At 43.5% G+C, this 24,363-nt stretch overlaps 1 protein-coding gene across 1 annotated transcript in view; it reads right to left on the bottom strand.

Annotated features, from left to right (window-relative positions):
* Window positions 1–5,690: 5,690 nt before the first annotated feature.
* PPP2R1B (protein phosphatase 2 scaffold subunit Abeta) overlaps window positions 5,691–24,363 on the bottom strand; it is a 112,165-nt gene continuing 93,492 nt past the window's right edge. The window contains exons 12-15 of the mRNA XM_086957176.1: window positions 22,124–22,278; window positions 7,826–7,968; window positions 7,209–7,300; window positions 5,691–6,684 (exon numbers count right to left, since the gene is read on the bottom strand). Coding sequence (XP_086813302.1) covers window positions 6,668–6,684; window positions 7,209–7,300; window positions 7,826–7,968; window positions 22,124–22,278 — 407 coding nt within the window. The 3' untranslated portion in view covers window positions 5,691–6,667. The remainder of the gene's footprint in view (window positions 6,685–7,208; window positions 7,301–7,825; window positions 7,969–22,123; window positions 22,279–24,363) is intronic.

Raw genomic sequence — 24,363 nt, 5'->3', positions numbered from 1 at the left:
CTGGGTATATGGGATACAATTTTACAAGGGATTTGCATGTAAATTCACTATGCCAAAAATGAGTAAATTAATCACACCATGTTTTAAAGGAGAGAGCACATGCACTTTAGCAGTGATTAGCAGTGGTAAAGAGCCCGGGGACCTAAAGCCAACAAAAAGGTCAGAAAAACTAGGCGAAGGCAAAACGTTTGGGCTAGAACCCTGCAAAAAGGTCCCAGTCCAAGAATCACAAATTGAACTGTCACCCAGTCTACTGGTATTGAAGCAGATGCTCATGCGAACACTCTGACCGACTCATGTGCTGCATCTGCAGACACAAACTTGGTACTCTGCGTCAGACAGTCCTTTGCCTCCACTATTGAGATCATAGACCAATTTAGTGGTGTTTAAATTGCCAACCACTGAAGGATGGAAGTCTCTCCAGCCAAGATAGGAACTCCTCGCCAGAAGATGGAAATGGTGAGCATTCATTAACCAAGTCATCTTTCCAACTTGGATGTAGTATATATGTATGCTCTAGAGGACAAATATGAGCATTATCTACCAACAAGACCTCTATCCTGGAAACTGCAGTGAGCAGCAAGACTGAAGAGGACCAGTTGCAGAGACCATTATTTGAGGCATTGATTGAAGTACCTACCTACCAAGTGGCAGATGAAAATGCACAGAAATTTAACTAACCCAAATTAGAGTAAAATCCACACAACAATTGCCGTTAACTAAACACAAAAGTTAGGACTATTTGAAATTCACAGTCACAAAACCTTGCATATAAAACTTTGCAAAACTATTTGCAGGATCAAGGTTACAGGATTTTTCGGTCGAATACACTGCACTTATTGCAGCAGTTAACTACACTACTATCACAGATTTGCAATTATGGTTAGTTTAGGATCATAGGCTTTGATGAAGAAACCAGATGGGAAGATGGAAACCACAACCAGTCCTTTAGCAACCAGACCATGGAGTCACATGAATTGTCTTGGCACCCTGTTCTTGTGTGCCACAACATTTCTAAACCCAGCAGACCTTAAGACACTAATGTCAAAATTGATGCCCACACTCCCCAGCTAGCATATTTTGTAGAGGTCCGAGAAGTCATCCCTTCCCATTCAGGTCAGCCTATTGTTTACTCTTGGGAGACGTCTCACACCTATTCAAGGCTTATCATTGACTGGGAAGAGGCCTATGTTAATTAGCCTTCTGACACAATTATGAAAATTTTACCACAGAGTTTGATTTTTAGTAGCTATTAAAAATTATGGTTTAATATTCTAGTTGGTCCCTTTCCTGAAGTACAGTATTAGTACTTCATATTGCTTCAGAGTTAATTGACCAGCCTTCCTAGAGTAAAATAGCATGCTCCTACAGTGACTAGCATCCAAAAGCCAACGTTAACATTGATAAATAGCCTACTTTTAAATACCATCCACCCGGTCTTGTGAGTTACAAGGCATACATATGGGTGGCATAACTATTTAGAAGAAATGGTTTTACCGGACAAAAAAAGGAGTTTATTTTGACAGGTTGCACTACATATTTGACACTGACAGTTATGCTGCAGTGGTAGGCCTGAAGCCATGTCTGCAATATCACAGTAGCACAATATGTGCTGCTGTCCACTTGCGGCATTAACGTCCATGCCCTGGGTGATCTTGTACCATGCACTAGCGTCTTCTACACAAGTTAAATATACCATTTAGGAATATTAATTCTACCATGTTAAAAGACAAAACAAAATAATAAAAAGTCAGGTCTGACACCACAAAAGGGAGATTTCCTACACTGGGATCAGAGGAGCCATTCACCATTCTGGTGATTTAGAGCCGGGGCCGAAGCGCCCGACGGCACCGGGGCCGAAGCGCCCGACGGCACCGGGGCCGAAGTGCTGGGGCTCCCAGATGGAAGCGCGGGGCCCGAAGGCACCTCGGCAGGTTGTGACGGAGGGAAGCGCGCCCTCATGGCCGTGAGGAAATCGCTAATCTCCTCCGGCGTTGTGTGCAGCCCAGGGACCGGGCGGGTATGGAGCTGGACGAGGCGCTTGCGGCTCCGGCGGATCCGCCTGAACCCCCGGCCACGTCGCGTGAGCGTCCAGGGGAGTCAGCAGAGCGATGTCGCTTCTTTTTAGAGTGCCTTGACTTACCTGAGGACTTTGAGCCCGACCAGTGGTGTTGACGCGGCGATCACTGTGGGCCCAGCGACCGGGAAATTGAGCGGGGCGGGCAGACTCCCGGAGCTCGTGACTATTACGGGACCATTACTGCCTAGCCTTTAAGGTCAAGGCCCGGCAGTCTGGCACGGCTTGTCATCGTGGTCGGCACAGAGACAGTAAAGGCACAGACGTGGGGGGGGGGGGGGGTTTCGGTCGCAGACATCAAGCGGTGACAGTCGTCGCAGGGTTTGAACCCGGGCATCCCTACCGCCACAGCGAGTCGAGGTATCAACTTGAGAAGGATCCAGAAGATCAAAAAAGTTAGTCAAAAATTGACTAGGAGTACTGCTCTTCCCAGATCTGCACTTGCTGGCGCAGAAAAAAAGAAGAACTGACGTCAGCGCACAAGGGCGGTGTCTATGTAGTCAGACAACGTCATCCTGGCGATCACAACACAGACGACGGACGCTGAGCCGCAGACGCCTACAAACGCGCAGGGGTACTGCTACGCAAAACTTTTCGGATTCAGTCGGACGCCTGGGGATATTCTATGGTAAGGAATCCAACACTAACCTGTGCCTTTCAGATATGCAAAGTATACAAAATAAATAAAAACTAAATGTCAGTTCTCCCAATTAGATTGAGGAGCTAATTTGAGGGTTTTTTCTTCTTTTTTTACTGGATGGGGTTTTGACCATTTTGTGTAGTTTTTACAGGCCTGCAAACTATGCTCAAGGGAGATCCACAAACATGGCGGAATCATGGCTCACAGAGGCAGTTTTGTATTGCTATCCACCTTCAGAATGGGGAAAAAAGTATGCATACTACGTAGACTTATTCAGTGCTTTCAGGCTGTTTAGGGTGAATCAATTAAAAGCATGTGAATCTATAATGAACTTCACGTCACCCTCCCAATCTGTGATGCCCAGGATGTTGCACAGAACACCTCACAAAAGGATATGTAACTACTAAAGGACTTTAGAAAACCAAGAGCTACAGCTTCATTTGTAAAAAGTGTTGTCATTCTGTGATTAAATGGAATAGTCATACCTACACTGACATGTATTCTAATCAATCGGACAAATGGGAAGTTCCTTAGAGACTTAATCTTCAAGTATCATATTTGCCATAAAAGTCAAAGAACAAACCATGAATAAATAAAATCGGAAAATTGTTAAAGCCAGGAAATGGGAAACACTTCAAAAACAGAAGTAGCAGCCACATTTCCTAGATAGAAAGTGCCCAACGCAAGCCCAAGAAATCCAAGTGGGGTTAGATCGAGGTGAAATGTTCAGGACACCAAAGACTATAGAAAGGAGTTCTATAACTGGATGACAGCCGAATATTTGTGGTTATCCTGAAAATTGGAAACTCCAGGACCAACAATGGACACTCTTGTACCAGCCAAACATGGAAGCACAGTTTGAAAGCCAATGGAGTTCTGATAGGCAGTTCGTCAACGGGATGTGTATGTGTGTGTATATTATATACATACATATATATATATATATATATATATACATACACACACATACACATTTTTTTAAAGGAGGGTTGAGAGATAGGAAATTAGGGGAATATTACAGATAAACGATCTCTTCTATTCCAATTTGGTGATTAAGTAGGAAGCCTGACATGGAAGTCCGCAAAAAACCAAGGCTAATAAGCACTACAGATTTCTATAATACATGGGATTCTGTATTCCATGAAAGAAAGCAATTCTCTCATTTCTTTATAATCAACAACTAGTGCCGCACTCAGCTGCCGATTATAAAGAATAGAGGTTAGAACGTGACCATACAAGTTATTACAGGGGAGTTCTAACGTCACAATGACAGCTGCCATAGCCAGCAGCTGATGTGAAAGGCAGGTCAGGGAGCATGTTTAAAGCAAAGACAAATGAATGTTGCTTTTCTTTCTTCTGCTCTATTTGAATAGTTTACAATGACAAGCAGGTAATTATTTTTTGAACTCGTAAGAAAGAGCAAAGCAAGAATCCTTAAGCAGGTTTCTACATACTCGGAGCTACAGCAGCTTTTTTTTAACGACTTTTATTGAATGGTTTCTAAAAACTTCTTTGTAACAAATATCTAGCAAGTTTGTGATGTGTTTAATTTTGTACTACTCTTTATTTTTCTTCTTCAGGTTTGCAAAAATGCTAGCTTTTTCATATGAAAGAGCTACACACATAGGGCCAGATTATACAAAGGATCTCTGTGCAGCAGTTTCTCATTGCAGAGGTTCTGTCACAAGTGGGGGTCCCCTGCCACGACTGCTGAGGCCCTCTGTTAATCAGGCAGACCGGTTTGAAGTGGTTTGTGGGAAAGGTGATGACGTGACCATGTATTATATGGGATAAATTACCCGCTGGCGTACCTAAGAATATTGTCAGTAACCTCCTAGTTCAATAACCTTATAAAGGAACTAAATTGGGTCTTGTTCCTCTATATGGTTATTAACTCCTCAGTGACTTGCAATTTCCTTATAATTAAGGCTCTCAGTTTTTACAGATTTTTCAGATAGACAGAAAATGATGTGTTTTCTGAATATATTTATTTTTAAAACCTGAAATACTAAAAATTGTTCTTCTAGTGAGTGACTCTCCATGCTGTCATTCACAAATTCCAGGCCAACAACGGTGAAGATAGATAGCACGAAGAACTAAAAAAATAAAAATGAACACAAGAGCAGATTTCCTTAAAACATTTGTATATAATGCCCATATTTACATGTGGGTATAGCGTTTAGCTCGATTTGGCTGCCTAATTTGCTACTCGATAGGCATCAAAGTAAGAGTGTATGTTTATCAGTTAAATAAACTGGGAACTATACCATTTTATGACTGCTTATTCTCAAAACACAAAATAAAATAAATATGGATAAATACCAATAAGATGGCCAAAAAATAAAATATGGAAAAATAGACTCAAATGTAAGAAAAATAAATGCCATGAAATCTGGAACTGTACGCCATGAAATCTGGAACTGTACTTATAATGTACGGCAAGTGCTTCATCCCTCAAATCCTATTGTATATTTATTAGGTGGATTGGATTATACATACTTTCTAAGCAAAACATTTGTTATTAATTACATATACTGTATTTTCTTCAGGAAACTATATGGAAACCTGAAAAAAAAATCATATACACATCTTACATTAATCTCCCCAGATTGTGTGAAAGCACTAACCTTTGACTTCAAAGGGCCACTAACCTCAAGAAAAATGGAGATGAGGTATAATTAAGTACAATGGCTGCTTGTGCTTACGGTTGACCTCAATTGTAAGCAAAGACTGGCTTAGAAAAACATTTGGTTCTACTTAATTGCATCTTTAAAATCTACACAGCGACCGGGGATGGACTTCTCATAGAGTGAGCAAATTTAGGTGACATTCAATACATAACTTTCAGATCAGTACATAATCATCAAAACTAGGTCAATGTTTGTGTTCACCAAATTAAGTCAAGAAACTTTAGATAAACAGTGTGGCAAATGTTAATCAAAAAGAACCTTAAAAAAGAGAGATTACTCAACATTTACATACGCAATGGCAATTTTATTCCATATATTAATCAAAAACCTACTGAACCAATTGACTTTCGATTGCTAAGGGTCCCCAACACAGCTTCCCCTCATCTAGAGTTTGATAGGTGTGTTACAGTGGGATTTTCTGAGACCAGACAATTGTCATGCCCGCATGAAAAAAAAGGACAAGGGGCTAGCGATACAATGGGTCAATTGAATGTTAGGGTAAAAAAGAAAGGGTGATTGAAGGACCCATCCCTTTCTGGAAAGAAAAAGTTGAGTGCCTCCACCATATAAAAACTTTTGGCACAGTACAGCGATCTAGATATGACACAACCTTAAAGTATTGTTCAATGAGTATTTAAAACGAGTACAAAGAATTCACATTAATTGCATGAAATGAACTTGTACTGAAGTTCCTAAAGAATGGATATTTATCTTATTTTGAGGGGAAATGAGTCTTTTCTACTCCAACTTAACCGGCTACATACCCAGGGATAGGCCAAGAAGTAGAATAAAGGAGTCTAATTTAAACACCTTAAAGAGCTAGAGGATGAATTTGTTCTTTCGTGTGTTGGGCATGATGGTGAACTGAAAATGGCAATATAAAAAAAAGCCAATAAAACTGCAACTCATAATATACATACATGCACCTGTCACTATTTCTCATTCACCTGAATGCTTCAACAACACGCCACCTATTACCCTCCAGCAAAAACTACAGGTTAGCATACAGTACGCGGTTAAGATTCATGGTGGCAGAGCTGCACATGATCGTAAGAGCATAAATAAAAGTTTCTAAAAAAAGTCTTTAGAAGAACAGCATCATTGGGAATAGAGTTCTTCCAACAGTAGTTGCCATTTGTTTTCATGAGAGGGGAAATTGGGGAGGGCAGAGGGTTGGTGGTAGTGAGTCACACGTTTCAGTCTTCTTCAGAAATCCTCAACAGGTTTGGAATCAGAAGAAGCAACTGCCCGTCCCATCTGTTATGCCAAAACAAGAACTAGAAGCAAAAAACAATATTAGTAAAATTTGAAAAAGCTTCAGCACAAATTACACAAGCCTTAAAAACAGGCAGACTGTCAATTAAACAGCATTTGAATATGAATACGCACAGGTCAAAGAGGTAAATGGGTTATAATACAAAACTTTGTAACTGTCTGAAAGCGCTAACAATGTATCAATTCCTCTGCAAAAATACGTCCAACCTCTTCTGATCAGAATAATTGTACTGCACAAATTGCAGTTTGTTTTTTTTAAGTCAGGGGAAGAGCTTTTATACATCAAGGAAAGATGGGAGTAAGGTGGGCAAACCAGGAAAGAGCGGAATTTCACCACTTGGATACGTAAGAGCAGCTAGTAAAACAAACCTTTTCCTACTACTTGACAGGGAGCAAAGTTATTTAATCACTGACAAATTCATGAAGACAGTTAAAGAAGTGCCCATGTCAATATAGAAGATGTGAAATTGTGTTATTTTATAGGCAAATGTACTGGTCAAACTTTATAGCTATGACGAGTACTCACCACTCATTGCTTCTTGCGCAAAGTATTTGACATCCATGTCTTCGTCCTGCCCCAACTTCTGCAGCACTGGTTTCACCTCTGCCTGCAGTGTACTGTTACAGTAGAAACAAAAACACAATAATGACAACTTACCACACAGAAAGGCAGAGTACGGAAGAAGCAGTTAAACATAAAAAAAGGTGTAACATTTCAACCTTTCTGTTTCTAAGGGTAAGAAAGATAAATGTTTAAGAAAATCAGCAAGGTCAAGAAATTCTAATGCAGAAAATAAGTGTGCACTGTTAAAAGATTAATTGTTTTACAATTTTTTTGTTTTTGTTTTTTAAATCAAGCATGGCAGGTAGGGTGCAATGATTTAATGGTTTCATATAGGGAACAAAAATGCCTGCACAATGTTAAAGAAAGGCTTTAAAGTGTTGCACATAACACTCCCCCAAAAATGCACCCTACATCAACCAAGAAGGTAGGTGTCTTACGAAATGATGCCCCTAAAATAATGATTTGTTGGCTTTTCATTTGGCCCCTAGAACCCCCCCCCCTTTTCCCCAACACACTTAAACACAAAACAGGGAAGTCAACCTGAAGAAACATGGATTTCGGTTCAGTGGAAAAGTTACCTGCCATCTAGTACTGGCCCGATTTTCTGCAGCGATTTAGCCACGTTGAAGCGAACATTCGCTACCTGGTCTTCAGCCATTTTCAAAACAATGGGCAGCATCAGCTTGGTGGTTATGTCCTGTCCACAAGTTTCAGACAGCGCCTAAAGAAGATATAGGTGAAAGGTTACAGACAGGCCTTACACTGGATGAGAATCATGAGTGCTACTCTTTGAAATGGATTTTTAAAAAAGCAGCCCAATTCCTTTCCAACACACCTAGCTGTTGGTGGCCCTCTCCCCATGTTTAGATTGCCTCTTTCGAGACCGCAGTTACATCCCAGTATTTCACATGCAGACAATTGCTCCAATTTCTCACTAAGATTCACATTCGCAATCAAACCAGTCTTTGGTTTAAAAATGTATTCAACACAAATGAACAAAGTTCTCTTTGGTTCACCATTAGCTTCATCTCCATTTGCAATGGAGGCAACCAAATGAATGCCTAAGCACAAATTAAGCTCACTAACTGCTTCCAATATAATTAAGTTGGGAGGACACCACAACTCTAGATCGAAATCTGTAACACAAAACCAGCCCATAACATTTCAGCTTTGTAACCAAGCTACTTCTGGTTTCCATATTTGTCACTATTTGCCTGGATAGTATTGCACAAGGTCCTATCCAAGCAGGTCGCCAGTGTTTCTTCCCTAAAGTCGATTCCACAATTGGCAATTTCCAGGTTAGGCCCACTGTAAGGCCCTAGTAAAGGGTACCCGGGTACCTAGGGCATTGGAACTGAAGAGGATCCCCTAGGGACTCCTCCCCTGCCATGCCGACTGCCACTGTAGCATGTGTGGCCTGGTGAAGACAAAACAGACAAAGATGACATGTCACACTGCCTCTGCGCCATGCCAACTGCACTGCCTAAAGAATAGCTAAGAAAAGGGGGTGGTGATGGACGGAGCATCTTAACCAATCAAACACTCACACCCAGTCAACAGATCTGGGTTTAATCCATCACCGTTCTTTAGCCCACTCTGCCACCCTAATTCAGACATGGCCATATGCAAATCAGTCTGACCCTGTGCCTATGCAAATCAGTCTGACCCTGTGCCTCATGGGAACAGGCCAGCCCGAACTGCCAAGCCATGCCTTCCCTGGACCGGAAACCAGCTTTCTAGGACCGGTTTCTGGCATTACAGCCGTCTTCAGCCAGGCTTGCTTGAATCCAGTGGCAAAGTGAGCAAGGGACTCACGTCTGAGCTTACCCTGCCAACTTATGGCGAACAAAGCGGTACAAAAGGGGGTGGTGATGGACGGAGCATCTGAACCAATCAAACTCCCACACCCAGTCAACAGATCTTCAAGTGGTGAAGAAGAATATACAGTGGAGAATCAATTCAATACAATCAATATATACATTTCATTTCATTAACTTTTATTCGATTATAAGTTTATATAATCATAAAAAGTACATTTTACAAAGAACTTTTTGAATATAAATCAAAGGTAAAAAGCAAGAAGCATTAAAGTCACAAAAATTGAATCACTGTACAAAGAAACTTTTGGAAAGGTAATACGGTTTCAGGAAATTGGAAAAATACTATTTTAAATGGAAACATTGCGACGTGTTAAAATTACTGTTTTCAGGAAGGTTGCTATCAGTTTGGCTTCATGCGGGGATTTCGGGGATTGTAAATGGGAGAGTGCTGGATACGATGGTCTGAGACCACTGGAACGGAGAATAGGAATAATCCATGTTTTCCTTTCCTGTCTGTAATATTTACAAAAGAGGACGACGTGGATCGTGGATTGTGCGGAAACTCCGTCACAGGGACATCTCATCAAATTACGGGTCCAGTTCTTTATTTCCGGGAATGAGACCAGACGATAGAAGAGATCAAAACGAAATCTTGTAATTAAAAAATTCATAGTTTGATAGGAAATATGTCAAGTAGGGCTGAATGAGTTTTCCTGTCTGCAACACGCAGGTTTTCTCGTTTTGTACTTTGGTGATCTCTGCTTGGTTACGGAGTTCTCTTAGATGGCCCATACATATTTGCTTTAGCTGTTTCTTTGAAATGTCTTCGATTGAGGGTGGCTCAAGGAAGTAATGTTCACAGTCCAGATCTTTGAAGAACTTATGGATGTAATTAAGCCACGGGATTTTCCGCCAGTTTGATAAGCTAAGACAGTCAGTGATAAGGGATCGGGTTATGTGGCTTTCAGGGTTGCACCATATTCGTTGCCACATTAGGATAGGCTGGCATCGGATGGTGTCAATAATGCATTCAATGCCAAGCTCCCGGTGCGAGGCTAAAATCGGGGAGCTTTGGGGGAGAGCTAGGATGTATTTAATAAAGGCATTTTCGGTGACCTGGAGTTGGTCAATACATCCATGGCCCCAGATACCGTCTCCATAGGTAGCCACACTGTGGCATTTTGCATAATATATGGCTAACAGTTCCGGTGGGGCTGGTTTGCCTAGTTTCCTCGAAAAGGTGATTAGTGCGGAAGTAGCACGGCGAAAAGAGAGATTTCTGGCTTCCACTGCCTTGCGCCAGTTCATTGTGTCCTCCACTAGGATGCCCAGATATGGGTACACCTGGGTTTTTTCTAGTCTGTTGTTATTAATCATTATGGGCTTGGATACTTTTGTCCTTGGGCCAATGTTCATTGTGAAAGTTTTTTTGATGTTGACTTTGAGGCCGAGTGAGTCTATAAATGTCACATATTTATTTAGCTGTCGCTGGAGTTGGTTTGAGGTCTGTGCCAGGATTACAGAGTCGTCGGCATACCGGAGGATGGGTATCGAATGGTGGTCTATCTGGGGAAGGTCCTGCCTCCCTTCCAACATCGCCTGTTCGAGTCCGTTTGTGTAGAGGTTGAACAGGAAGGGAGCCAGTACGCATCCCTGCCTTACTCCTCTTGAGATTTGGAAGGGCCGTGATAGTTCACCGTTGATGCCATAACGGACTCGACCTTCTGCGTTGGTATATAACTCTCTTAGAAAGGCTAATATGGGAGGGTCCACACCAAGGTGAGCTAGAATTTGCCGGAGCTTTACGTGCTGGACGCAGTCGAATGCCGCGCTTAAGTCTACGTAGACCAGGAAGATGTTACCTCCTTTAGCTAGTGTATATTTTCCGGCCAGTAGCACGAGGTTTAGGGCCTGTTCTACGGTTCTGAGCCCCTTCTGGAAACCGTATTGCAGGTCGGTAATGTTATTCTCCCGGGCCCAGGATTGTAGTCGGTCCAGGAGTAGTCGACCTGCAATCTTGCCCGTGGAGTCCAGAAGGGAGATCGGTCTGTAGCATGCTGGATCATTGCGATCACCTTTTTTAAAGATGGGTATTTATTTATTTATTTTTTTTAAACTTATAAAGCGCGAACAAATACCACTAATGGTGTCTCGGCGCTAGACTGATAGAGAGGCAGATAACGAGCAACTTCTTTGCATTTATTGACTGAATAACCAGGTCTTCACTTGTTTTCTAAAGATCATCAGTGACGGGCTGCATTTTATTTGATGGGGCAAGGTATTCCAGAGCCTCGAGGCAGCTACCAAGAAGCGTCTGTCTCCCCATGTAACTGTTCTGACTCGTTGAATACAAAGAGAAGCAGATGAGGCAGATCTTAAAGCTCTCTTAGGGACATAAACCAACAGTGATTCCCTAAAGAAGTCAGGTCCTTGACTGTTCAACGCCTTGTAGATAATACACAATGCCTTAAACTTAGTTCTTTTTCTCACCGGAAGCCAGTGAAGTTGGTAGACAATGTGGGAAATGGGCGCAAACTTAGGAGTTTTGGTCAGGATTCGTGCAGCAGCATTCTGCACCATTTGCAGTTTCTTAAAGACCTGCTCCTGGGCATTCAACAGAAGCCCATTGCAGTAGTCCACCTTGGATAACACCAAGGAGGACATAAGTGTTTTCCCGGCAGACAGGGGAAGAAAAGGTAATAACTTTTTCACTTTTCGTAGCGTGTAATAGGAGGAGACCACTGCATTAGCATGATTGGTGAAACTCAGTTTGCTGTCAAACAGCACTCCTAAGTTTCTTACCTTCGAAACTGGAGTAGGTGGATTACCCATTTCTGGTGGCCACCAGACCGGGGACCAAGCTGGTTTTAGGTCCCCAAACACCATTACCTCAGTCTTATCGGTGTTCAATTTCAGACAGTTATTGTCCATCCAGTGACTAATAGCTCTCATGCCTATCTGAAAGTTGGCCGCTACCTCACTCCCGTTTTTATGCACTGCTAACACCAACTGAGTGTCGTCGGCGTATGAAGTCACTCCCATTCCATGGATTTTAATGACCCTCGCCAAGTCCGACACATAGATGTTAAAAAGTGTCGGACTTAGCGAGGATCCCTGGGGGACTCCACAAGGCAGCACAAATGTGGGTGAATAATAATTCCCCATCTTTACTGACTGTTCTCTGTTGGATAGAAAAGAGACCAGGAGCTCCACAGCCTTGCCCTGTATGCCCATAGCTGTGACACGGTCGATCAAGATGTTGTGATCGACCGTGTCAAAAGCCGCCGAGAGATCCAGCAAGATCAGGATTGCCGTGCCACCCTGGTCCATGATCTGTCTGATCTCTTCGGAAGCCTTTATAAGCGCCGTCTCCGTTCCATGGCCTCTCCTAAACCCGAACTGGGTGTTGTCCAGCAGATTGTTGTGATCAATGTAGCTAGCCAGCTGTTTATTTATAACCTTTTCAAGTATTTTGGATGGAAAAGGGAGGGCTGCTATAGGGCGATAACTTTTTAATTCCAAGGTGTTAAGGGTGGGTTTCTTTAGCAAAGGCTTTATTATAGCAGTTTTCCATTTTTGAGGATAGATACCTGCTTCGCAAATGGTACTGCAGATATTCTCCAAAATAGGAGCTACTACCTTGGTTATTGATTTAATGATGACCGGTGGGCAGGGATCCAAAGGAGAACCTGACATAGTTGTTTTAATAAGGTCTTTTATTTCTGAAAGTGATGGGGGGATAAATTCATTCAGAGAAGAGGATATGAGCTGTGCGTTCTTGTGGCTCTCTGATGATTTCCCTGTTATATTATTGCTGAATTTATTATAGATTTCTGTGACCTTGGTTCTGAAAAAATCAGCCATCTGATCACAGAACTCTTGAGTAACGTCTGTAGTATTTGCTATTGGTGTATTTGTTAGTGTTGCCACTACCTGATATAATTGTTTACTGGAATTCTGGGCTTTTTCTATCTGTTCGGTAAAATATTTACTTTTTTCCAGTCTTAACAGTTTCCTGTATATTGATAATGCTTGTTTGTACTTCTCTTTGTCGTTGTTATCGTAGTTGATTCGCCAGCACCTTTCTAGATTGCGGCATTTCTGTCTTTCTAGTCTTAGAGTTTCGGAGAACCAAGGGGCTGATGGTGTAGCGCGATTGGGGCGCAATTTCTTAAGAGGCGCTACTTGATTAAAAGAATCTGTAAGCCATTGACTATAGTTATTTGCTGCCAGTTGAGGGTCTGGCGTTCTAGATGGCTTGTTATTTTCCAATTTCTCAGATAGTGTCTTTGTATCTATATTTTTCCAGTCCCTGCACGTTCTAAGTTGTTTTTTGGCCGAGTGTTGATTTTTATGATTTTTAACACGGACGTGAAAGACCACTACTGCATGGTCTGACCATACAATAGGGACAACAGTGGGGGAAGTAATGGCCTGGTTGTTTGTAAATAGGCCATCAAGGACATGACCTGCTTTGTGCGTAGCTGTAGTGACTAGCTGGTTTAGGCCGACGGCCTTAAAGTCCTCAGTAAGACTCAGTGTGTCTTTATCTGCTGTTTCTTCTAAATGAAAATTAAAATCTCCTAGTATAGTATAGTCAGAGGCTTCTGCTACTGGCTCTAATAAGATACTGATAGATTGGAGAAAAGGCATTCTAGTGGCTGGGGGACGATAGAGCAGAACTCCATTAAACATTTGAATAGGAGATAAAGTGATGGAAAAGGCTAATGTTTCTGCCGGAATGTTATCTAGTGTCCATGTTTTCAGTGTTAGTTCTAGCCGTAAAATAATGGCAAGGCCGCCCCCTTTTTTTCCTGTCGGTCTATCTTGTCTAGTGATATAGTAGCCCTCCGGGATGGCTGCTACCAGGTCAGGGTCAGAAGCCAGATCGGCCCATGTCTCTGTTATAAACAGAATATCTAATTTGTGTGCCGAAATTAATTCGGCCACATCGTCTCTATGTTTACACATAGATCTGGCATTCACCAGTGCGCATTTAATGCGTGTAGTCTCGTTACTAGAAGCTCGTTACTAGAAGTAGTAGTAATGTCGAGGTTGACCATGAGTGGAAGAGTCCGGTTGAGGCTACTGCTAACATAACCCGTGTAATTATTTTCGACCAATGGTCGACGTCGTGTAGGAACAAGTCCATTGGAACCCCGTCTGGACCAGGGGCCTTGCCTGGTTTTGAGGCCTTGATTGCCTTTAGGACTTCACTTAAAGTAAAGTGTAGATTGATCGGATAGATGTTGTTCTTCGCCAGTTCGGGTTCCTGTGTTTGGATGGTTAGTGCGACGTCTGATGGTGTTCCGAAGATTTTTGAAAAGTGGGAGACCCAGTCCTCCTCAGTTATTGCCACATCTAGATGATCCGGGTCACTGGCGTTGGCCAGGAAGGGTGATCTTATGGTCTGCCAGAATGCGGCGCTGTCTTTCCTTTGTGCACTATCATGTAGTCGCAGCCAAAGGTCTCGCTTGATCTGTTTTTTACGGTTTTTCCGAGCGGTATTGTAGATTTTCCTCATTTGGGAGTTTTTTTGGGGGTCTCTTGGTTGATTATGTAGAGCTTCTTTGAGGGATGAGAGTGCCTTCCGACAGGTGGAATCGAACCATCTCGCAGTAGGAAGTCTGGACTTGTTTTTTGTATTAATGAATAGCTCGTCTCTTATTGTTTCTTGGATGCTTTGGAAAGAGGTGACAATTGATTCTGGTGGTGTCTCAGGGGACAAGCAGTTGGTTATCCAGTAGTGTGTCTTTCCGAGAATCCTCTGTGTCATCTCTTCCGGGTCGATCTTTGACCATTTGATTACGTATCCGTTCAATTTCTTCATGGACAGTGATTGTTGATCAAGGGAACTAGGTTTTACGGAAAGTGTCCCTACTTGCTTCATGTGGATTTCCACACCGAGCGGGTAATGATCGCTTATTGGGTTTGACCCAATTTCGTATTTACTTAGTTGCCCTTTGTAGGAATTTGAGGCTAAGATGTAATCGATAGTTGATAAACAGCCTACCCATGGAAAGTGGGTAGAAAGTCCTGCTCCGGATTGACTAATTCATTGACAAAGTCCAGGTCTAGTGCGAAAAGGATTTAGTTTATTGCCCCCTGGCGTGTGCACAAAGTGAGGAAGGGGATTTCCAAGTTCGTTCTGAAGCCCGCAAGTCCCGTTTTTATGCATTGGGCACAGTCTAGTGTTAAAGTCACCACCCCAGATAACGTAAATTGTGGCTTCGTTACTATCTTTTTGAAGCGATGTTATAGATGTAACTATTTCATCTAGGTGTGAGGAACATTCCGAAGGGCATGAATTGTTATAATAGTTTATGAGTATGTAGAGATTTCCTTTGGGTACTGTTAGCTGTTTGATTAGTATAATCTGAAAAAAGGGTGTTTCCTTTAGTAATTTCACATTAAAGGGGAGGGTGTTGGCAATGTAGGTCGTGAGCCCTCCTTTTGGTCTGCCCATATTGCCAGGAATTGCTTGAGTGAAAAGAGTTTTATAGCCAGCTAGATGGAGCGGGGTTATACACCAGGTTTCTTGCAGGCACAGAATTTGGTGTCTCTTTGCTGTGTCTAGCCATGAAGAGGAAGTTATTTTTGTAGTTAGGCCTGCGATGTTCCAAAAGACGATGGAAAGACCCAGGTTTGCGGCTTCATTCATACTTTGTGATAGTTTTGTCGGGTTGTTAACGGCCTCGGTTACTGGTGATTGTCGTACATTGACACAGAGGCGTTCAACTGAAGCTTTAATGGCTACAACTGACTGGTGGCACGTTCGAGGTATTACCAGCTTCTGCTAAGGGGATTGTAGAGGCTGCCTTTTTTGAAGCATTAAGGAGCTCTTTAGGAGGTTCCTGGATGGTATGAGTAGGTATTTCAGGGATAGTAGGAGGAATATTAAGTTTCCTGGGATGGAGTTTCGTGCTTAACGTAAGGGAACCCTGCGAGTGCTGGGTGTTGTGTGGCATTGACTAAGAGTGCAGTAATGCCGAGTTTGGCATGTGTAAGTTCATCCCCAAATGGTCAGTCGACCATCTCAAGGCAGTCGAAGCGGTTTTGGGTTGAGAGACCCTGCCAGCCTCCATAGGTTTGATAGGGTCTTTCTTGCCAATAGTGCCTCGGGCGTTCTCTTGGCCATTCTCTTGGTCTGCTCCTACCTTCGTGATCGTTTGTGTATTCCATCTGGTTCCAGGGGACCTGATTCCATGGCTCCTGAGTCCATGATTCTTTAGGAGTCTGGTGCCATGTCCAGGGTGGAGGGTTACGATGTTTTGCTTGGGGATAGAAAAAGGAGAGATGACGTGCGTCAATCCCCCTTTTTTTATCGAGCAGGGGCCAGGCACAGATGTAGTCCACTGTGGAGGGATCTCTGCATGTTACAATAATGCAGTCTCCGCGGATTGACTTTGACGTTTTGCCTATCCAGGCTACCCTGCGGGCTGTGGTGATCCCTCCCGATAGGTGGGATTCGAGTGGCCTGTTGATGCTTAACCACTGCATGACCTTATTTTTAAGTGACCATGCAGTTTCCGGTGTATCATCTGTTAGCTCTGGTACGCCTGTGAGGACTATTGTGTACGGAGTGGCTTCCAGAGGCAAGTAGGCAGGGCGTCTAGCTGCTGGAGGTTTTCTGTTGTTTTTAGGGGTCGGCTGAGAGGTCAGTGGTTTCGATGGGAGTGTTTCAGACCTTTTTTCGGAAGAGGCTCTGCTGGTGTCTGTGTTTGTCGCTGGACCTGGGGTATCTGTACTGGCTAAATCTTTGTTTTCGGTTCGCTGAGTTGGTACAGCGGAAGATTTATTACTCTGGGGTTGGGGCGTTTTAAGTGACGGTTTTTGATGTGTAGTGTTTTGTTTATGATTTTTCTGAGCTAGGGTCGTTTGGTTTGTGTGATTAACTGTCTTATGGGTTTGTGGTTGGAGTTGTTTTTTAGGTGGCTGCGCAACATTCCGCTGGCCCTTCATTTCTATACGGGTGTTAGTGTCGAGAAGGGTGGCAGAGATTCTGGTTAACTGGGCTTCTAGGTTCCTGATGCTAAGTTGGATGGGCTTCAGATATTGGAATAACAGATCTTTTGTTGTGGTGAGTACTTGCGAGGTGACTCTACATGTTTTACATTGGTTATCGAAATGCTTGTTTGAAATTGCCTTGTGTGGTGGTTGGTTGGTTACTGAGGGAAACAGTATACTGTGCGGCGTTGTGGACTTTGATTGAGTTGTCATATGTTCTGGACAGGAGGTCTTGGTTACTGCTTCTTCGGTGATTAGTGAGTGTTTTTTCGGGATTGCTCCTTCCCTTTCACCCTGTTGATGCAGGTTTCCGTTTGACTGAGCGTCCTCCTGGGTTTGGCAAATAGCTAGGTCAGGGGTTATTTCCAAATCGTCAGACATTATAGAGGGGTCTGACTCAGACTGTGTAACAGAAAGGTTTACTACCGATGGTACTGTAATTGTGTCTGGTACTGACAGAGTCACGGGAAGGGAACAGTTTTGTGTGTTAAGATGGATAGGAGAGGTGGCGTTTGCTATTGCGCCTAGAGAAGAACGTTTTGCATGGGCGTTCATTAGATCTAGTGAAACTCTCTTTTCCATCAGGGCGATACTCTGGCTTATTGCCTCGTGGGCCCGTGAGATGAATAGGTCGATCGGACCTGTTACTTGGGCTACCTCCTGTGCGTGTTTGGATTTAGTCATGGTGGTGCTCCTTGTTTTAGGTGGCATGATGTTACCTGGTTGCGGGTTTGGCGGTGAAGGGGGGGTGGCCCGGTCCGGTCTCTATCGGGCACTAACGGGCAACAACGGGCCCGCCTTTGGCCCGGGCTTCGCCCCGGACTTCGACCCGCGCGCGTCCCGCGATGCGCGGTCCAGGAAGCACCTTTGTAGATCGAGGAGTTGAGTAGGGGCGGGGCACTGGAAGGGGGCGGGGCTCTCACGGGAAGAGGACCAGCTGGAGATGGTGTATGCTGGTCCTCGCAGTCCCGGGGCCGGCGCCTCGTCCTCCTCTGTGGCCTCGCGAAGGTCTCTGGCACTCAGCTGCACTTGGGCTCAGAACTGTGCTACTCCTGTAGCGGAAAACAGCAGGTTAGGAACTTCAAAAGCGGTCCTGTGGCAAAAGCGTTTGCTCCACAAGTGGCACCCGCGAAGCGGGTGTCACGAGCAGTTGTAGTGCTTGGCTGGGGGCGGGGCACTGGAAGGGGGCGGGGCTCACGGGAAGAGGACCAGCTGGAGATGGTGTATGCTGGTCCTCGCAGTCCCGGGGCCGGCGCCTCGTCCTCCTCTGCGGCCTCGCGAAGGTCTCTGGCACTCAGCTGCACTTGGGCTCAGAACTGTGCTACTCCTGTAGCGGAAAACAGCAGGTTAGGAACTTCAAAAGCGGTCCTGTGGCAAAAGCGTTTATACATATATATACAAGTCTTTTTCTCTGGTGGCCAGGTGTCTAGAGATTCTTATTATTTCTTTTAGTTGCTGAACAAGTAATAAATAATAAATTTATCTTGACAGTCTAGGGACGCAATGTATGAAAAATCCATTGAATGAATTTAAATCTGATAAATACATAGTACAACCAATTGATGTCAGGTCCTCGTTTCATTCATTGTGAGGCCCTAGCATTGTGTTTGTTAGAGGGAGTTTTCAGATTGCATTAACAGCATTTTTAAATCACTCGCGTTCACAGCCGATAAGGTAGCCTCTAATTTGAGCTTACTCATTTGGACCCTCTCCCAACTACCTCCATCCTGGTTTGCCACTTCCTGAAAGCAGACCTGGCACTGCAGGGCATGGACTTCACTTTGTTGGTATGCAGGAAGTCCAAGTGCTGGCGGCTTGGGAAGAATCTAGTCCATGTCTGGGTGGATGAAGATTTTCTTTAGTTTTTCATCCAATACATCTGTCAGCTTTTCAAAGACCGAGCTCTAGTTAACTTCAGACCTTGGCGTCAGCCCCTGTGCTGGTTACAGGGTGGTCTTCGTTGTCTGCCTAGGCTCCGACAGTGGTTTTCAGCAGCCTGCTGCCTGCCATTCAGTACATTCAATACAGAGTATTTTTTGTGCTGAAGGGGCAGTGCAGTGTGTTTTAGTTTTGCTGCCCTTGGTGGGGCCTTCTAGTGTGCAGAGGCAAGCTTCCAGATCCAAGGCATACTGGCTGGAAGTACTGGGCACAAAAAAGTATACTGTTTTCAGCTCCGCTCAGCTCGATGGCACGCTCTCACAAGAGTGATGCTCTGCTTCAGCCGTTTGGTATTGAGGGGGCTTGTGGCATGACTAGCACACAATGCATGAATCTGGTTTTTGGCCCAGATGTTGGACTTCTGGCTTGAGGAACTCTCTCTCCCTCTCATGTCAGAGCAGTTGGAGCAGTGTGCCTTTGGATCTTGTGGTGCTAGTCGTGTGGGAATACCAGAGGGGCTGGCATGTCTCTTCAACAAAACACATAAGGCACTGAAGAAAAAACCATAGGGATTTTGACCTGTGTTGGCCAGTAATTTTCATACAAAGAATTAAATGGATGGTCCATTATTGAAGACAAAGAACACAAGCAAGTGGTTTGAAGCATTACCGAGTATACAAACTTATACATTTCTTATTTCGTCCCTCACAGGGTTTGTATTTAACAACCATGTATTAAGAGGATTTTGCTAAGCACAGCATGTCCCAATGATGAATTCAGAATGCACAAAAAGTTAACTACCATAGCTCACAGAAGGCATGTAGGGGCAAAGTTCAAAGAGACACTAGCAGGAGGTAGGTTTTCCCCAATAATTCCCATTTCTGTTACACAAATGTTAAAACACGCCTCAAGAAAATATAACTCCCGCATCAAAAGCTGCATGACAAATAAGAAGGAACCCTTACTCTTAGCTCTCAACCAGGTTAGTGGACCAATGCAACTAAGTTAGGGGTCCGTGTTGAACCATCTGGTCACAGCTCAAGTCCTAGGACATCTCTACAGGTTTTCATAGATCTGAGGTCATAGTACATTCAGTGGACTAAAAAGGTATCAGAAAATGCACTAGCAGTTAACTTGTGCTTTACAAAACAGAATTATAAGAGTTCATGCGAAAACAAAATAGCATTCTGTGACTTAAAAGACCACAATATGGCTCTGAAACAAGCAGTTCTCTCAATTAAACTACTCTAACAGCTAACATGATTAAACTGACAGAGGGTCTAGTAACAATGACCAGAACATTACTCCAAGCTATGACTATCAAGTTCTCTCCTCAGTAAACTCAAAGACCATACAGGAGACAGACAAAACTGGACTACTGTGGCCTGCAATGGTGGATCAATTTTACATGCTTCTCCCTTTGGTTCTGATTTTAAAAACGGTTGTCAGAATGAAATACACTAAAGGTGATGGGAGAAATGCTTGCAATAAGTCTCACCACTGGCAAACGGAGGGTAGCATTCCAACCCATAGTTCTTATACCCACTCTGCCACCTCAGTTTGGATCAAGCCATATGCAAATCTGTCTTGACCCTGCTCCAATAGGAACCGTCCATTCAAAGTACCAAGCCAGATCCTCCCTGAACAGGAACACAAGCAACCAAGACACATTTCACACCGACTGGAGCTCTTCAGTCAAGTTAACATGGTTCCAGTGGCACAGTGAGCCAGAGGCTAATTTGTATATTGCTGGATGCAAACTGAGGTGGCATAGAATACTAAATAATGACTGGGATGCAATTACCTATGAAAAGATTCATTTAAGTATTCCACCCATCACTTTTTATACAATTCAATGCAAGAAGGATGCACAGATGTGGATCCCCGTACTCCGCGACACTGGAACCAAGCTACACCTGACTAAAGGGCCTCAATCTGGGAGAAACTGGTCTTAGGTTGCTTGTGTTCTGGTTCAGGGAGGACAGTGCTTGGCAGCTCAGGATGGACTGTTCATATTGGAGCAGGGTTGAGACTGAATTGTATATGGCTGGGTCCCAACAGAGTTGGCATGGTGTGCAAAATAACGGACTGGGATATAACCCCTGAATAATTACCAGTGGCTGACATCAATTCAAGCATCCCACCCACTTTTTTTTGTATACTTTCTCAACATTGGAACGATATTCCTGGTTTGGGGATTATTTTGCAACCCAGGGCATTATATGTGGTGTAGTCTTGATTACCTCAAATGGCCTAAACGTGTAGATTTTAGTTGCCTGTGAACGGGGAAAAAAAATAATAACTGTAACCGAATGGTCCCCAATGATAAAGTAATCTAACGCAACAAAGATAGGCCCTCAAAGTCTTGTGATGAAAGCAGACAACACATCACTAGAGATTCAGAAAAATGATAAAAACGAATGACATAATGACAATCCCAAGGCCCAAAAAAGCACGGATTTAAAAAAAAAAAAAAAAAAAAAAAGGATGGTATGAGATTCCTAGAATTGAATATGCGCTGTACTTCTCATGCCTTGCAGTGGCGTCATAAATTAAAGGACAATGGCAATGAGAAGCAAGAGACAATTTAATGTGTTATTTCAATCTTACAAATAAACACTCGAGATACCACAGTATAGCATCAATACATGGAGCACAGGCACCAAGTTAAAGGCTTCACACTGGAAACCATAGTTGCCAAGCTCTGCCCAACCGGGATCAGGCTTCACAAATCCTCCATGCCCACCATCTTTTCTTGGGTGGATGAAGGCAGAAGTGCTTGCACTCAGGCAATAAGATATTCTTACAGTTTCTGTCCCTCAGTCCACTCTTCAAACTTCAAACTAAATGGAGTCCTATTCCCCCTTTCATCATCCACCCAAAATCCATAATACCCAAATGTTATGACCACCACAAGACTTGCGTGCATAAGATTTGAAATGAGGGTGAAAAATGTAAATATACTACCCCCGACCACTGTCACACCATAAAAAAAAGCACAATAAAGTAAAACCCTTAATGGGAAGCTAATGAATTGCAGGTTCCTAATGTTTAAACACCCCTTTGATTAAACTTTTTTTTAAGTGTGACAATACACAGACAATAAAAGCAAGCGTCACAGCAGATGCAGTAACAGTCAGTCTAGGTCACATAACTGCACTAGATACATACATTAACACAGAATAAAGTGGTCATCCTGTGGAGGTAGTTCGGGTCATTGGCCATGGCTAGCACTTTCGGAACAATTGTGTTCTGAGCCCACTCTGCACCAAACTTCTCCACCAGCTTCATGAGGTTGTTGGTGGCTGCTTCACGTATTGCATACACTGAAAAGAACAATTAGAGACATAAATAGTGTGACACACTGAAAACATGTGTTTTAAACTAGCACAGTCCTTGTCAAATAAAAAAAAAACACTTTATACCACATTTTTACCTTCTGCTATAAGCAACAGTCGCACTACAGTGTAGCGTTTTAACAAACAGCCTGGTCAAAATTAAAGCATAAAAACGTCACATCACCCCACACACGCACAACCATATTCCTATGTTGTGTTTTATGCTTTGCACACACTGCACAGAAATAACTTAAGGTTCAAAAAGGACGGGCAAAAAACGTCTGCTTGCATCCTAAAAAGTGTGTGTGTGTGTGTGTGTAAAAGTGGGCATGTATAACCTACACTATGGATAACCTACACTATGGGGACCGGTCTGGTCCTCATAGCGTGGGTAAACTATGAAAAAACCTGACAAACAATATCTTCCGCGAAGCATCCATGTTTTGGATCCAGAGATGGGCCTCTGCGCTGCCCAACCTTTCCTCTCCTTTAGGAACCGCTCATTGCAACCTCACAGATGCGCATGTCTACAGGACATGAACCAAAGAACACTATGGTCGAGGGTTGGCAGACGTAGAGGTTGGGCAAAGACATTGAATTATAGGAGAGAAGACCTGGGCCTTGCGCGGCGTCCACGTGGTTCCGACTCAAAGTAATCACAATCATGACAGGAAGCAGGGAAAGGCTCCCTCTGAGGGATCAGTAGGTCGGGGCCAAACAAGGAGGGCTGTGGTCGGAGTCATTTGCCTGCGCCCCCATGCTACTCTTACAGGTCCAAGGTCTGCTCAGTTAAGCTTCAACTGCAGCTTGAGAAAAGCAGTCAAGGGCAAATGGCAGAGCGCCGCCTACTGGGGAGTCTTTACCAGGAGTAGGCTCAGCAATGGCAGCAATTAAAATAAATCCCATTGAATCGTATTCTTTCTGGGCCCTACAGTAATTCCCATAACTTTACAGTTTAGGAAATGCCCTGGACAAGATGCAGAGGAACTCCTAAAGTAATCCAAGTCGATATCTTAGTCCTAGTTACATTTTACATGTTCTACTTCAAGCCGTTTTGTATGCCTGTCACTATTTTCTAGGAGTGTTTTTTTTATTTTCCGCAGATAAGTTTCAGTACTTTTGTTTTCACCCAGCATACGAATCCATTGTAACATAGGGCAAAGTGAGTTGCCTCCAGGCATTTGGGCGAGTTCAGGGAGTGGATGGGTAATGAGTCCTGACGTGGAGGCTAAAAGCAACTTACGTTTCTCTAAGTCCCTCTGATTGTCACAAGTGTTCAGACTACATGCTCATTCAATCGTTGGCCTCTTGCATGAACTGTAATTTCAACTTTGCCACAAAGATTGCCTCTGGAAAAAATTTGACACATTCCAAAGCTTTAACAGACAGAAAGGCAAGTGCGCGATGCAAGCCAACAGCACTAAAACATTCTTTGTGGGACTGCATCACTAGAGGATTGAACAGCCTGAAGAATTAGCATCAGGGGCAAGTTATGCTTAACGCAATAAGAACAGAGTTAACACACCTCCCGCTGTAAACCATGCACTGAATTAACAAAAGAAAAATTTTTGAGCAGTGCATGAACCTTCTATATGGGAGTTCGAGCGGTCTGAGAAGAACCAGACCAGTAGTGATCTGATCACTGATCACTTTTCAGGAAGCAATTCAATCTTTCAAACTTTGCTTCACAGGCCTAGTCACCTGGAATTTCAATTATGCTAAAAATCTTTAGCTCTGAACACTGATGGATTACATCACTGGCAGGCGCTCTTCCTAACTTTCACAGGACTTGAACACAGTTCATGGAGGAAAAAGTGAAACCACAGTAATAAAAAAAAAGGCATAGCCAATACGTCTCGCCTTTGGGACCGTATAAGTGTTTAGCCATGCAACCTTTGATGTTGCAGGTAGGATATTGTGCTGCATAACTAAAAACTTATAAGGCCCCAAAGGCGAGACCTACTGGCTATGCCAATGCTTGTTTAAGCACTGAATGAAAGTGCTTTTTCCCCCACTGTCTCCCTCGTGTGCTATTTTCCTCCACCAATCAATAGTTTGCTCTTGCCAATGTGC

The sequence above is a fragment of the Lissotriton vulgaris genome, chromosome 2_1 (assembly GCF_964263255.1).
Source record: "Lissotriton vulgaris chromosome 2_1, aLisVul1.2, whole genome shotgun sequence".
Classification (NCBI taxonomy): domain Eukaryota; kingdom Metazoa; phylum Chordata; class Amphibia; order Caudata; family Salamandridae; genus Lissotriton; species Lissotriton vulgaris.
The sequence above is the reverse complement of the archived record's forward strand: the minus strand, read 5'-3'. Positions and strand labels throughout refer to the sequence as shown.